The following is a 13,790-nucleotide window of genomic DNA, read 5'->3' as shown; positions in this document are numbered from 1 at the left end:
TCAGCTTCCTCCTCCTGCTCAATGCAAGCCGGAGCTGCCTCCAGGAATCTGTTCTGCAGAGGGACTCATCCCCTCCCACAACGTGACCAACACTACGAAGGGCTGTGACTGCTGGATGAACTGAAACACTTCTCTTACAACGACCTGGTTGAAAGAGTTCTCCATTTGAAGAGTTCAAGTGATGGGAGAACTTAAGGCATGGGCTGAGCCACTTCAGCTGTTAATGACACCTGGGTTGGGTTGAATTCCTGTGCCTTTGCCTGGTAATGGGAGGTGTCTCACCTCAGTGCTCTTCCCCTGACAGAATGCTTTCTTCTGAGTCAGCCCTCAATCATCTGTTTGAGGAGTTGTGTTGGAAAGACTCAACAGAACAGGCTTCTCTGCACTCTTCAATTTTCAAAGTATGGCTATGAGGAAAGGAAGGAAATGAATCAAATGTCCTGATTTAGGACTAATTCCTTGAGACACGCCTTTCCAACAGCCTTCAAGAAAATGTGTTTTTCTGTAGAAAAAAAATGCCCATCATTGGGGCAGAAGGCCAAAATGATCAAGCAATCACCTCTGTCTCTGAAGCTGCACAAAGAGACTGGAGAAGAATTCTGCAATTGCCATAGAACCAGCACTAAACACACAGAACCTAAGCACTGAAAGTGTTAAAATGCCCTTTCATTATACAGGGCTGGAAAGTCAAATATGATTCAGGGTCTGTGTATTAATTCCACAGCAGCTCACATTTAAAGTCTTTATAATAATTTATTATGGATAAATGATAGAAAAGACATTTTTACGAGATTGGTCATTTAAAATAAGAATTGAGCTTTTGAAACACTGCATGTTCTGTTTTCTGCATCTGACAGTGTTTCAGACAGCACAAGGGAGGAATCCTCTCTCCTTTGAAAAAAATAGAAGCTGGAAAAGGCTGGACCTGCCAGCACTAAGAGATCTGCAGCATTTTCTGAGACAAAGCATGAGGAACATATAAGGGAAGACAGAAATTGCAACTTCACTCTTACCTGCAGTATCTGGGGCAGTGGTGATGTAACACTGGTTGCACTTCAACACTTGATTGTCATCCTGAGAGGCAGTCCCTACATTTCCTTCCTTTTAAACCAAATTTCTCCTGCCTGAATTTTCTTGTATATTTGATACTATCTTTTCTAATTTAGAAAAGTTGATTTTTTTTTTAATTTTGTATTTCTTTCCATAACACTAGAAGTAGTGTGGACCAGGCCATTATCCCAGCTCATCCTTCAAAAACATTTGCAAAATGAACTGCTTGTCTCCCTTACATGCCATGTCAAAGGATGTCCCCAGTCATTGAGGGCAGCATCAGCCACTCACCAGACACATCTGAACAATGCATGGGACATCTCTGAGATGTGCTTATGCAGATTATGCACCTTGGAGCAGTCCTCTCTGGACAGAAATTTGGGAGCATCAGCCTCTCCAGCCATCAGGACATGAGTGGGTGGTCATGGCCATTCTCCAAGGTGGTCCCTGGTCCACAGACTCCAACACAGGTTTGGGGCAGGGCTCCATAAAAACAATATTCTTCACATCCCTCATTCCTTTTTCATGGGACAATCAAACCCACACCTTGGAAATAAACACCAGCACAGAAAAAAAATGTTTACCATTAAATGTATTATTCCCTTGTGTACAAAGTATTTTGCCTCTATTGTAGGACACAGGTATTGAAATACGATGGCAAATGCAGCAAGACCATATAGACATGTCATACAGGTATTCTCATTTCCTTTTGAGTATAAGCAGAAAGAAAGGAAACATTGTACAGGAAAGTGCTTGCAAAAAAATACCCCAGTTTGTAGAAAAATAATGGCATTGATATACAAAACCCAGAGTTTTTTCCTGAACAAGAAATGTCTATTGTCTCTGTTCCTCAAAATCTGCTCTATTTAACGATGACCATTAAGGAATGTCAGGATTAGTGCTCTGTCATTTTTTTCCCTTAGAGTTTATTTTGTATTTTTTTAGGTTCTGCTAGCTCTGTTAATAGCTGCCCTGAAACTATATGGTAGAAATTAATTTGTACAGGTCAAAATAGTATTTCTTTTTATAAATAGCCATTCACTTCATTTCACTTCCCTTCCAGTGGTAAAGCACCACAATTTCTTTCTGAAGTTCATAGTGCAATTTTCCCTTTTCCCCTACAGAATTTATACATAAGCAATTATTAGAAAATCACTATTCCATTATTACTCCTTTCCCCTTTCCCTTTTTTCTCTTTCTCTTTCCCTTTTTCCTCTTTCCTTCACCAGTTCTCCAGCTCTGGGCTGTACCACAGCTCTGCTCGCCTGTGAGGTGTCTCCCAGCTGACAGGAATGTGTCAATCCCTGATTGCCAGGCTGACAGGTTTCACTCCAAAGGCTGAACACAGCCTGGGACACACAGGTTATGAATCCAGGGATTGGATCATTTATCACCATTGATCCAACTCTTTTGTAACACACTGATTACACATCCTTTGGGGAGCTCTGTAAAAGACTCACACAAGATCCCGAGGTTGTGTTTGGTAACTGCTTGCATCCAAAATGGAAAGAGTTATCTGGAGTAGCAGATAAGCCTCTTTGGTTTTCCAAACTGCTGGTAATTTTGTGCTGAAAAGCTTCCTTTCCTTGTACTTTGTGCTCCTGGCTGCCTTGACATAAAAGGTGAAAGGGCAGCACCTTCCTATCACTAAGTAAAGTTGTGGAGAAAGAGATACGGGACATATCATAGACTACAACAGCAACCTGGTCACATCACCCCGTTCAGTGTGCTGCAGAGCTCTGTGAAAGCGTGGCGTGCCACAGCTGAGGGCTATGCACAGGCAGGAGCCACCACACCTAAGGGACATGGCTCCTCAGTTTGATTAAATAAAAGCCAATAGCAAATGTCTGGCTGTACATGGGAATGAGGAGAGGCAAGGAGCACAGATGCCTTACCAGGAAGATCCGAAGCAACACAGGAGTAGGCGTAAAGCAGCTTGCTCTTGAAGGGGGGCAGAATCATCTGTAGGTACAGAGTGATCTTGCTGAAAGGAGGCAGCGAAGCCTCCCTCTGCAGATGGTCTGGGAGTGAGTAGGAAGCTGGGGAAATGCTGCAAGTGCCTGCAGGGGAGTACCCTGGCCAAGAGAAGGGGTGGCTTGGCTGGGTGTGCTGTCCCCATCCCTGGGGGCACTGTCCCCATCCCTGGGTGTGCTGTCCCCACAGTCCTCACCAGCCCCATGGGGAGGGAACACCACAGGGATGCTTTTGTCTTCATGCTAGGATTTTGTAACAGAGTCTGTAAGAAACTACATCTCTTCTGAGAACACAGCCCAGGGAAACATATGGCCTGATCAGCCTGTCTGGGATGAGTTAATACCCCGCTTCCAGATGGAGTCAGGAAGCACAGTGGCACATGCAATTAGGAGACAAAGATACATTTTTTTTTAAAAAAGTGAGTTCACTTCAGAACCCTAAAAAAAAGGGGCTTGAGCTGAAGGTCCATCTGCAGGAATTTTCCTTAACCTGGGGTAGATCTTGATTGATTTGAATTGCCTGACAATTTTTCTGCTTTATCCCCTTTTTCAATGATAAAGGCACTGGATTAACTAAAACTACAGAGCATTAATAAATATTATGTTAGCACCAAACCAGTGCTTTCAGCACTGGCCACAGAGGTCATGTGAAATTCAAAACATACCTAAAAGATAAAGATTGCTAATGCAACTAGCACAGTATTCATTGTCATGTTTTCCTTGAGTGCTGTCAGCCTAATCCCTAAAAATAAAAATTTAAGCACATCTTGTCTAATTTCCTTGCATAAAGACAGATTGAAATGCCAAAAATACCCCTATGCAGATTGTGTAGCACCGTGGAGGGCCAAAGCAGCCCATAACTGAAGGAAAATTACTGACTGAAAGTAAACAACTGAATACAGTGACAATTAAGTATCACTTGTCATAATGCTACATATAATGTAGAGTATGCAAAATGCAGTGGTTTGACTGCAAGATTTAACAATAAAAATAAAAATAGTAAAAGCAGCCTTAATATAATGATTATTTTACGTACAAAAATATTAAATCAAAATAAATAATCCCAAACATAAATATTATACTGTACATTAGGAATATGCAATCTATATACACATATACACAGATATAAAAGTGGAAGGCAGAGGTATTGCATCACTATCCTTCATCCATCTCTCATCTCCACTGGCTGCTCCCAGAGAACCTGGAAAACACAGAAAAGGTGCACATTTGGAGTCATCCTGGCCTCTGGAACATGTCACCAGAGAAAGTGGCACAGGAGCAGAGCAAAGGTGGGTGCCAGCAAGGTGGGGAGGTGTCTCCAGGTGACAGTGCTGTATCCACAGGGGTTACTGGGGCAGCAGGGGATCCCACTGGGATGCTGTGTGGGGTGGGTGGCTGTCACCAATGCACTCCACATCTTTCTGCAAGCATGGCCTGATCTGCTCCTTCTGGGCATTTTGGGGGAGATTCTCCTTCATGCAGAAGCAGCTGAGAACTCACCACTGCTATAACACCTGAATGTCGAGGCCTGTTCCAGATGATGGAGTGCACTTCCCACAGTAACCACCACATCTTCCCACAACTTTGGTACCATCCTGCAGGCAAAATCAGAAATAACAGCTCAGTAAGAGCTCAGGAATTCCATGCTGTAGAAGGGCCAGATCTGGGTTACTCAAGCCATGGTTTTTAGGGTGTATAATAAAACAAATGATGCTGAAATCAATCTGTGAAATCACTGCTGTATTCAAATGTACACAAATTCTCTTTAGTGCTAGCAGGTCAGATGGTGGACACAAACAGGAAAGGGTAGTTTTGATTTATTAAATTGAAAGCTGCCCAAGGAAAGGCCATTTGGAGGGTATCTGAAGGATATCTGCTTTCTGCAGTTTGCCCCACAGTGAATAACAGGAATGAGTAGAAAACTTGGCTCATGCAAGAACAAAACCACTCTGGGTCAGTAACAACTGCTCAGCTCTGCCTGAGCATGGGAAGGGCATGGAAAGGGTATTTGCAGGCAATACCAGGAAATATCCACTTGGAAGGGAAAGTCCTGGAGTGGCTCCAGAGACAAGAGAGGAGGGAAAGGCACAGGGTGAGGTGATGTCACTTGCTCCAAGTGCCAACCCTCCTCCCCTTCCCACAGCCAGTAGGGGTAAGTATGGAGTGGTCCTGAGGTTGACCTGGTCTCCAGGTGAGCCCAGCAAGCAGGGTGCAACTCTGGGCCTGAGTCAGGAGATTAATACCTCCATCTGGCCTTCCTTATCTCACCTCTGCAGAGTCTTTCTCCTCCTGGTCATTAGAATGGACAGACAGTCCTTGAGGGGAATTCAACCCTCAATTACCAGAAAATTGGACTTAAGCACACAACAAGCTTGCACAAAGCACTTATTTTTAAACGAGCTCCACCCTGCCCTTGACATTATTGATCTGTGACTGCAGCAGGCTGCTATCATCTCTTCTCACTCCACCGTTCTTTCTTCTGCTCCTGCAGGCAATTATGCTCTTGGAACAGCACTTGACAGATGCCACCAGGTGATGGAGGATTTCTGAGAACCCCTGTTCCTTAAAGTTGTTTTAATTCTGCCAGCCATGATGTTTTCTGCAACCCCAAAGCTGACTTCTCTCCTTTTAGAAGGGGAGGATAGAAAAGCACCTGCTGGAACTGACATACAGGGCTGGTCCTCTTCCACCTGTAGTGTGGTCAGATCTGCAGCACTAATTCTCCTCTAAGAGCAGCAGCACAGAGGAGACTCATGCTCCCCAGAGCCAGGGGGGAGACTGAAAGCAGTACAGGAGAGGATATTTTGCCAATTGCTGTTTGTTAAATGATGGTGACCTCCTTTGGAGAGTTTTAACAGGGGCAATTGGGATGACTCACATGAAATAACAGCCAAAAAAGCAGTCCTGGGTTTCTACCATTTCAGAATATGACATAGAAGCAACAGAGTGAAGGCACACAGTGACTGCAGGAGGTGTTAACAGGCAGGCAAATTAAGCAGTGCAAATTTGGCTGTGAGTGATTGTGAAGGGCTGCCTGGCTTACCCTGAGGCTCCAGCCAGCAGAGCCCCAGGCAGTGACAGGGGATGATGCCTCTGCAACACTCCAGTGACTTGAGACTTTCCCAAGGAGATAAACCCAGACCAGACCAGCAGGAAGGTCCACATCCTCCATGCTTTATCAGCCATGTGTTGGGAACAATTCCTACTCAGGGCACTTGCCTGGCACCAGACCCTACCTGCAGATCCAACTCTGGAGCCCTGAAGCTGTCCTGCTGCCCTGCCTTGTGATGCACACTCCATGCTGGACATCTCAGGCTGATTAAAGATCTGTCTGCCCCACAGCACTGAGCACTTTCAGCTTCACAGTTAATCAGGCTCACTAATTAAGTGCAATAACTCAGATCAAGCTAAACCCGCAAGGGCCTCACCCCTCTACAATTACATACAACACTTTAATGCAGATGTTCATTTTTTGTTAGTCTCTATTGGAAGATGTTGCCATGAATGACAATGTAGTGATGAGCAGGTATAGCCATAATTAAAGTTACAACTTACTGGGGATTTCTGAATTTCCGACACGGCGTAATTCCCTTGTGAGAGCCACTTGGCTGTTCCCATCAGGGACAGGCCTGTCCCATACAGGTCTATGCTGAAACGACCCTAAAAAACAATAAGCCTGGTTATCCCAAAATGCCATGCTCCAGACTCCCAGCATGCCACCGTGTCACTTTTCTAACAGCATCTTGACAGCAGCGTTTTCCTTGTTTTCCATTGCTCTGACCGTGATCATTGTACAAATCACAGCACAGCTCACATTAGGAATTTCTTCTCCTTGGTGGCTGCAGAGAAGGGGGGGTTTCAGATTTCTTTTGAACTGCCCTTTTCCCCCAGATTTTCACTGCTTTACCCCGGTTTTGCACTGCTTCTTCTCTGCCGGCTGAGGGCATTGTTGGCTTTCCCATGGCAAACGGCAGAGCCTGACGTGCTCCAGCAGCTGATGGGAAGGAATTTCAGGGATGTGCTGCAGCTGCTCTCACTGCTCCCTCCTCAACTGGAGAGGGCACACTTGTCCTTCTTTTCTTCTTTTCCTTATTTTTCACTGTTTTTTTTTTTTTTTTCAGACTAGTGAAATAAAAACTCTCCCATTTCTTTAAAACACTTAATTCCACCCTTGCTTAAAATGAAGAAGATGGATGGAAAATTAAGGACTATGCCAGCATCCAACACTCAGCCCCCCCAGCCCTCCCCTCACCCCCATGGCAGACTCCAGTCCTGCCAAATTCTGGACCCATGAAGAGATCCTTTGGACACATCCCCAGGCTGACCCACAGCCCAGCAGTACCAGATGGTGTTAGCTTTGCTCCTTGCACTTGCTGCCTTGGGAATGCTGATTTTCTGTGAGAAGCAAACTGTTTGGGTCAGGTGGATGGATATTAACATTTATGAGCATTCCTGAGGTAAGGAGTCAATCCCTAAGCTGCTGAGCTGTGCAGGAAAGTGTCAGCTCTGGAAGCAGGGAGGGAAGGAGATGGAGATGTTTGCCCTCTGCTGCCGTGACTCCCTGTTAATGCCCTTTGCCAGTAATGCCCACCCAATACCTTGGACTATCCAAACAGATCACTTACCATCCCCAGCCCCACAAAAAGTAGGTGTGCTGGGGACATGCAGCAAGCCATCCCTAATACAGTGTTATTTGTCTCCTACAGACTTTTGAAATCATCTGCTCCCTCCTGCTCTCTCTGCCCAGCATGTCCACCAAGTCCTGTCATGGACTGATCCCCCTGTCTCAAACCTAGTTCTCCCCCCACAGCCTCTTTCTTCTTCCTTTTCTCCTTTACTGGGGCCTTAGGCAGCCACTGGCCTGATAACATGGAAAATGGAAACTACTTTCTTCCCATGCACAAAGGGAACTTTTTCCATCACTTTCTCCCTCTTCACAAAGGGAAAAGTTTCAGATCGCTGAGATAAGAACGTGCCACTCACAGAAGTTGGGCTGCTGCGATCAGCAGTAATTAATAGAGGGCCTGAACATGACAAATGGCACCAATTCCTGTTAAATGCTCTTGTCAAATACCTGCGGGCATTTGGCAGCGCTGTAGCAGTCCCCAGCAGTGGCATAAGGAACAGGTCGTCCATCATGTGTCTGTGCAAACTGTAAATCAGTTGCTGTGGAGAAGAGTTGGTGAATAACATGGAAAGGAAGATGCAGGGAGAGAGACAAAATAAATGTAAACATGCTCTTTGATAATGTTTAAATTCACCAAAGCTGGCTTCCCACATTAATGTAGGAAGTCAAGATTTCTATATTTTTGTGATATCAAGATTACTATATTTTTTAATATTGAATATCCTGATTCATCCCACATGTGATTCCCAGCACATGAGCACTGAATTTAACAGGACACTTACACTCAGTATTTACAGCTCAGTTTAAATCTGGTGGTGATTTAGGAACAAGGTATAAATAACAACAAAACTCAAACCCTTAACTTGGGGTTTATTTCGCTATCAAAAAATTCCCCACTTTCAAAAAGGCTACAGCACCTTCTAAGTCTCTCTTTTAAACAAAAGCAAACAACATCTCTGCTCTCCTGGCTGCCCCAGCCCAGGGGTCGGGTTTTCAAAGGGAATTGGAGTATTTTGCTCTGGAGGGATCTGAAGTAACTGAGACTCATTTAGATGGGGATGTGAGATAGCTCCTGCCTGACAGAGGTAGGTGCCCAGCTCCTTTTGAAATTCAAAGGGAGCTGGTATCAAATTCCCAGAGGGTGGTTCCTTTAAGATCTTTACCTAGAAGCTTTTACAGATTATTAGTTGCTTTTTACAGATTGATAGACTGGGAGGTCTTGAAAATTAAGTGATAAAACCCACTTATCAGATAAGGAGTCATTTTACAGGGAAGGATTTTGATTTGCTAAAAGACCACTTAGCTATTTACTGAATGAACTCCCAACAATATGTTGTATTTTTAAAACACTTGCTGAAAACTGATAGCAGCGGAGTCAGGGGGCTGAAACCATAACCCCATGGAATGCTACAGGGTCTCTGGTGGTGGGATGGGCTCCCAGCTCACAGGAATGACAAAAGAGACAGTGTGTTACTCTTATTGCACAGCTATATTCTCTTTCTCCATTGCAAATCCATGTCCCCAGCCCTCAGCACAAGTTATTTCCCTGTGGTCTGGCTCTGCTGAGAGACTTCTCTGCCCTGGCCACTGGGAATAGCATCCCCACCCCAGTGGAGACCCCTGCACTGGGATCTCCTGACACCTCTCTGAGTAAAGTGGAGGGGGTGGGGGAGTGGGGCAGCTCCTCCCTGGTCAGGCTTTCCTCTGAAAAGAGGGGACCAAATGAAATAAAATAAAATAAAATCCTTCACAAAATGCACTGGGCTGCTGGGAGTATGCAAATACTCATTCTGCAGAGCAGATACAACACGAATTGCCGTAGTATTTTCCTGTTTTACAGAGAAATAACATGAGCATCTCTGATGTACTCAGTCTCCCAGTGTAAAGCAGCAAACAGGTGACCAAGTCTAAAAGCAGCTTTTAACAGGAATTCTCAAGAATATTGCTCACTAGAGTACTACTGCTTGCTTGTAGTTACAGCTATATTTCTGTAAAATAAACATTTTTTTTTAATGGCAAGGCCCTGTTTTTACTCACTTATTATTTGCATAGTGTTCAGGTCCAGCCTTACTTTGCTGAAGGTGGAAAACCCAGCTGCTGTGTAATCTTTCCTACACTGGCAGTCTTCTCGTCTGCTCCCATTATACGGACACTCGGTCGGGTTATGCAATCTAAATCAAAAGAAAACCCTTTCTACTCATGACCAGGAAATATTGCCATGGAAAACAAAAACACTGTGAGGTTCATGATTACAGGATTTCTTACCTGTATCCATACACCTCTGAAAAATTCTCTGCATCCCCGTTTACAAGGGTCACATACTCCTTTGGGCTGTCAGTCTGCATCCCAGAGCAATACACCTGAGAGAGAGAAGCCAGAATTGTGTCATGTGCAAAGGCATCACTGAGACAACCAAAGGCAGAAAATCCAAGAGTGGAAGTGAAGACCACAGGCAGGGTCCTCTTGAACCTTCAGAAAAACCATGAAGTATCATTCTGTTGCTGAAATGCACCTTTAATGTCTTTCCTTTGACTTGCAGGAAATATTCACCATCTTCAGTGGCACCGTCAAGATTTTTAACATCTTTGCAACTCCTTGGTAAGTCACCTGAAACAAAACAGAAATACTTGTAGTCACTGAACAACTATACATCAAAATTTATTTTGGAACACTCTGAGGCTTCCAAAGCATCAAAACATCTTTTTTATTTTTAACAGCTTTCCCTGAAGTGTCTCAGTGCTTACTTGGATGGCTCCCAATGCTTGGAAATACTGCAGATCTCTAGGAGTTTGAGGGGAAAAGATGCTGAAGCCATGAGAAAGGCAAAAGAAGGTGTAAATCTGCAGACTTACAGTCATGGACATTGTGACATGTCCTCCTCTCTTCAGGTTTCAGGTCCACGTGGCACAAGCTGCTGACCTGGTCGTCGTTGGTCAAACACTGCACTGAGCGGTGCATGACCCCAACTCCACAGGTGACAGAGCACTGTGGGACACAAGACAGAGATTCCTGCTTTATCTCAAGGGTTTATGGGCTCCACAAGAAAGAACAGAGACAGATGGTTTCCCTTGTATCAAGAGACAGCAGCAAAAGACTTCAATCCTGTGAAGTGTTCAAACACAGGCTTAATTTTAATCAAATGAGTAGTCCCTTCGGTAATTAATCCCTTCCTTATTATCATTGATTACTTCAAGACTACCATACTTTGCTCAGTGTTTGCACACTTTGCTAGATGAGGCAGTTGGTTAAAGAGAACCATGTGCTCAAGTGAAATTGCTTATTTTTCATATTAGGAAGATTGCTGTTTTCCATGCAAATTGCACCAAAAGAAACGGACCCTCAAAATCTTCTCTCCCCTCACCTGCTGGGAAAATGGGTACATCTGTGCAAACACTGGGTCATCCTCAAACCATCCAGATTAAGGGTAATCCGAAGGCTGAAATTGCACAAATTGCTGGAGGTACCAAGCAGTAGAGCATCCAGCTACTGAGTGTGGGCTGGGAGGACCTTGCTCCTCCATCCACAATTTGTTCTTTCAAGTACTTGAGAAATGAAAATCAGCTCTTTCTACAGCTACCAGGTTAGGCTATAAAGAAAATGAAGTTGCTCATCCATTTAGAAATTATTATTCTAAAGGAATACACCATGAAGAAGATGGTCTTCAATGGCTCATGGTATTCACAGCTTGGGCATTTACTCTTTATCAAGTCCAGTTCCATAAAATTTAGCTGAAGTGCTGAGTAGGACTCTCTCTGTCCATCAAAGGTGATGGCATTTTACATTAAATCCCTTTCAAAATCACAGCTGACAAGGTTCGTGGCACTTGGTGGTCACTGGGACATTCAGCAGCCCAAAGTGAGGAGAAAGGTCTTGCTCTCTGAAATGAGTGCTCATTGCAGTGAAGTTGGGTTAATGAGTTGGCTATTTTGCACTTAAATTCTGAGAGAAAATATCAATTAATTGAGGCTGAGCTCTTTGCTATAACTCCTCTATGCTGACTCACAGGGAGGATCTGAAGCTTCCTATGGGGCAGGAGGAACTTAGGTTTCAAATGGCTTTGCCAGTTACCGTGACAACTTCTACTGCGTTTTACTTGGCCTGACACTCATCGCCTTGTAAAGGTTTGACAAATTCCTACAAATGCCTGAGCTGGGTTAATAAATCAAGTTTACGGGAGAAACATCACATTTCAAAGAATGTCAGAAGCCCTAAGAAGTGAAATGTTATCACCTTAACTAAAATTTGATCTTGTAGTTCAGGTCCCAGAAGAGGCTCAAAACAAATAACTTTAGCAGAAAGGCCAGGTTCTTTCCCCTGACCTGTCCCAGCATTTGTGAGAAGGAGGGGGAGGAAAAAACAAGAAAAAAAATGGTTTTAAGGTTCAAATAACCAGTGTTTCAGCCTAATGCTGGCTCCCAAGTCTTTCTTATACACGTGGCCAAGCAGGATCAACTGCAGTTGCCAGTGACCAACCAATCCTTCTAGCACAAGGCTTCCAAACCCTTGTTTTCTGCAATGACCCCACTCTCTGCCTAAGCATTCATCATGGCCATCAACATGGCCACAAATGTTGGCTACATCCCAGTTTTCATGAATGACTCTACTTGTAGCTGCTGGGACTCCCCCATACGAAGGGGTTTAGTCTGAAGTATGGAGCCCTGCACATACCAGGCCTGCTGCTGCACCAGAGTATCCCATGCATTAATTTAAGCATCTCTAAAACATTCCCCTGCCAAACCTTCAGTCTGTGTCTAAAAAAACCCCAAGTTGTTCCAGCCTTTTTGGCCAAAAAAGAAGTTTGCCCGACTTACGCTTCCCCAGTTGCCGACGCGCCAGGAGGCCGAGATGGGGCACTCTCCGAGGTAGCAGGGCTGGATGTTGGGGGGCTGTGTGCCAGGACAGTTGACCATGTTCTGGTAGCCATACTCATAGTGGTCCTTCCCGGTGTAGATCTCACTGCAGGACACCAGGCGCTGCCTGTATCCCTTCCCGCACGTGACGGAGCACTGTGGGCACAGCAAGGACCGGTGAGCACCACGTGCTTCAGCAGGGCTGCCCAAAATGGGAGGGGAGGAAACCAGGCCCGACAGCTTTTAACACAGGAAACTGATTCAAGGGATCACTGGTATCTATGCAAGCCAATCATGAATATTGTAAGTGGCTACTACAAGTGGGCTGGTGCCTGGCACTGTCTTTGAGCATCCAATTCCTCTCTGGGCTGGATCTACAGCTGCTCCAGGACTCCCTGCTCCAGGCTGGCTCCTGGCCATGTGTTATTTCTTCCCAAGCACAAAGAAAGGAGCAGAAGATCCATGGGAATTTGGAAATGCCTCTATTAGTTGTTTTGTTTGGGTGGGGTTTTTTTTTCCATACATACAGAGAGATAGAAAGTGGTCAAGATTGACCCTGAATTGCAGGTACTTGTCAGAAACTAGAAGAAGAGAGCCAGAAGAACCAGAAAAATGCAGAGAACCAGAAGAACCAGCAACCAGAAGAATGAGAAAATTTTCATTGCAATTAGAGGATAAACAGCACTTTTGCCTTCCTCATCAAAGGGCTGAGTGGGACCTGGGAGAGCCAAACTCTGGCTCTGTTATCTCTCTTCACCTCTCTGTCTTCAAGGGCCTGAGTGCTCCCAGGTGGTCTCCCAGGCACTGGGGGTGGGTAAAGGGTGCCTGGGCAAGAAGAAGCCAGAGCTCCAGCCTCACAAGCACCTCAATATTTCTCTTAAGAAATATTTCTCTTCACTCAGGACACCAGGCTGCTCTGAGATATTCTCATGTATCCACATTTCTCCCTCCTTGCACTATCTCAGGTGGCTGGGCTCTCCTTCCCCTCAGTCCTGCCATGTTTTCTTTTTTCCCTTTTCTTGTTCTTTCTCTTTAATCAGTGCTGTGTCAGCAGCTGCCTTGTCATTTCCCTCTGCTGTTTCTCCAACTGGAAAGTAATCCTTCACTGGCTGCAGAAGGAAACAGCAGAGATTAGCCTGCGTCCTCCCGCATGCGGCGCCCGCTGCAAGGAAAACTCATCTATTTTCCCTGCCTCCCAGCTGTGAGGGTGAATGCCCTGCCTTCCCTCACTCTGGGTCTTTGCCCCTGCAAAGACAGCACTGAGGAAGGATGTGCCCCCATGGTCACCTC

The 13,790-nt window shown here is 45.0% G+C and overlaps 1 protein-coding gene across 1 annotated transcript in view; it reads right to left on the bottom strand.

The window, feature by feature from the left end:
* Window positions 1–1,625: 1,625 nt before the first annotated feature.
* ADAMTS9 (ADAM metallopeptidase with thrombospondin type 1 motif 9) overlaps window positions 1,626–13,790 on the bottom strand; it is a 78,982-nt gene continuing 66,817 nt past the window's right edge. Inside the window, exons 32-40 of the mRNA XM_066557913.1 lie at window positions 12,462–12,656; window positions 10,503–10,635; window positions 10,163–10,257; window positions 9,916–10,010; window positions 9,688–9,821; window positions 8,098–8,189; window positions 6,579–6,683; window positions 4,524–4,618; window positions 1,626–4,224 (exon numbers count right to left, since the gene is read on the bottom strand). Coding sequence (XP_066414010.1) covers window positions 4,529–4,618; window positions 6,579–6,683; window positions 8,098–8,189; window positions 9,688–9,821; window positions 9,916–10,010; window positions 10,163–10,257; window positions 10,503–10,635; window positions 12,462–12,656 — 939 coding nt within the window. The 3' untranslated portion in view covers window positions 1,626–4,224; window positions 4,524–4,528. The remainder of the gene's footprint in view (window positions 4,225–4,523; window positions 4,619–6,578; window positions 6,684–8,097; window positions 8,190–9,687; window positions 9,822–9,915; window positions 10,011–10,162; window positions 10,258–10,502; window positions 10,636–12,461; window positions 12,657–13,790) is intronic.

The sequence above is a fragment of the Molothrus aeneus genome, chromosome 12 (genome assembly GCF_037042795.1).
Source record: "Molothrus aeneus isolate 106 chromosome 12, BPBGC_Maene_1.0, whole genome shotgun sequence".
Lineage (NCBI taxonomy): Eukaryota > Metazoa > Chordata > Aves > Passeriformes > Icteridae > Molothrus > Molothrus aeneus.
This window is presented reverse-complemented; position numbering and strand designations above follow the sequence as displayed.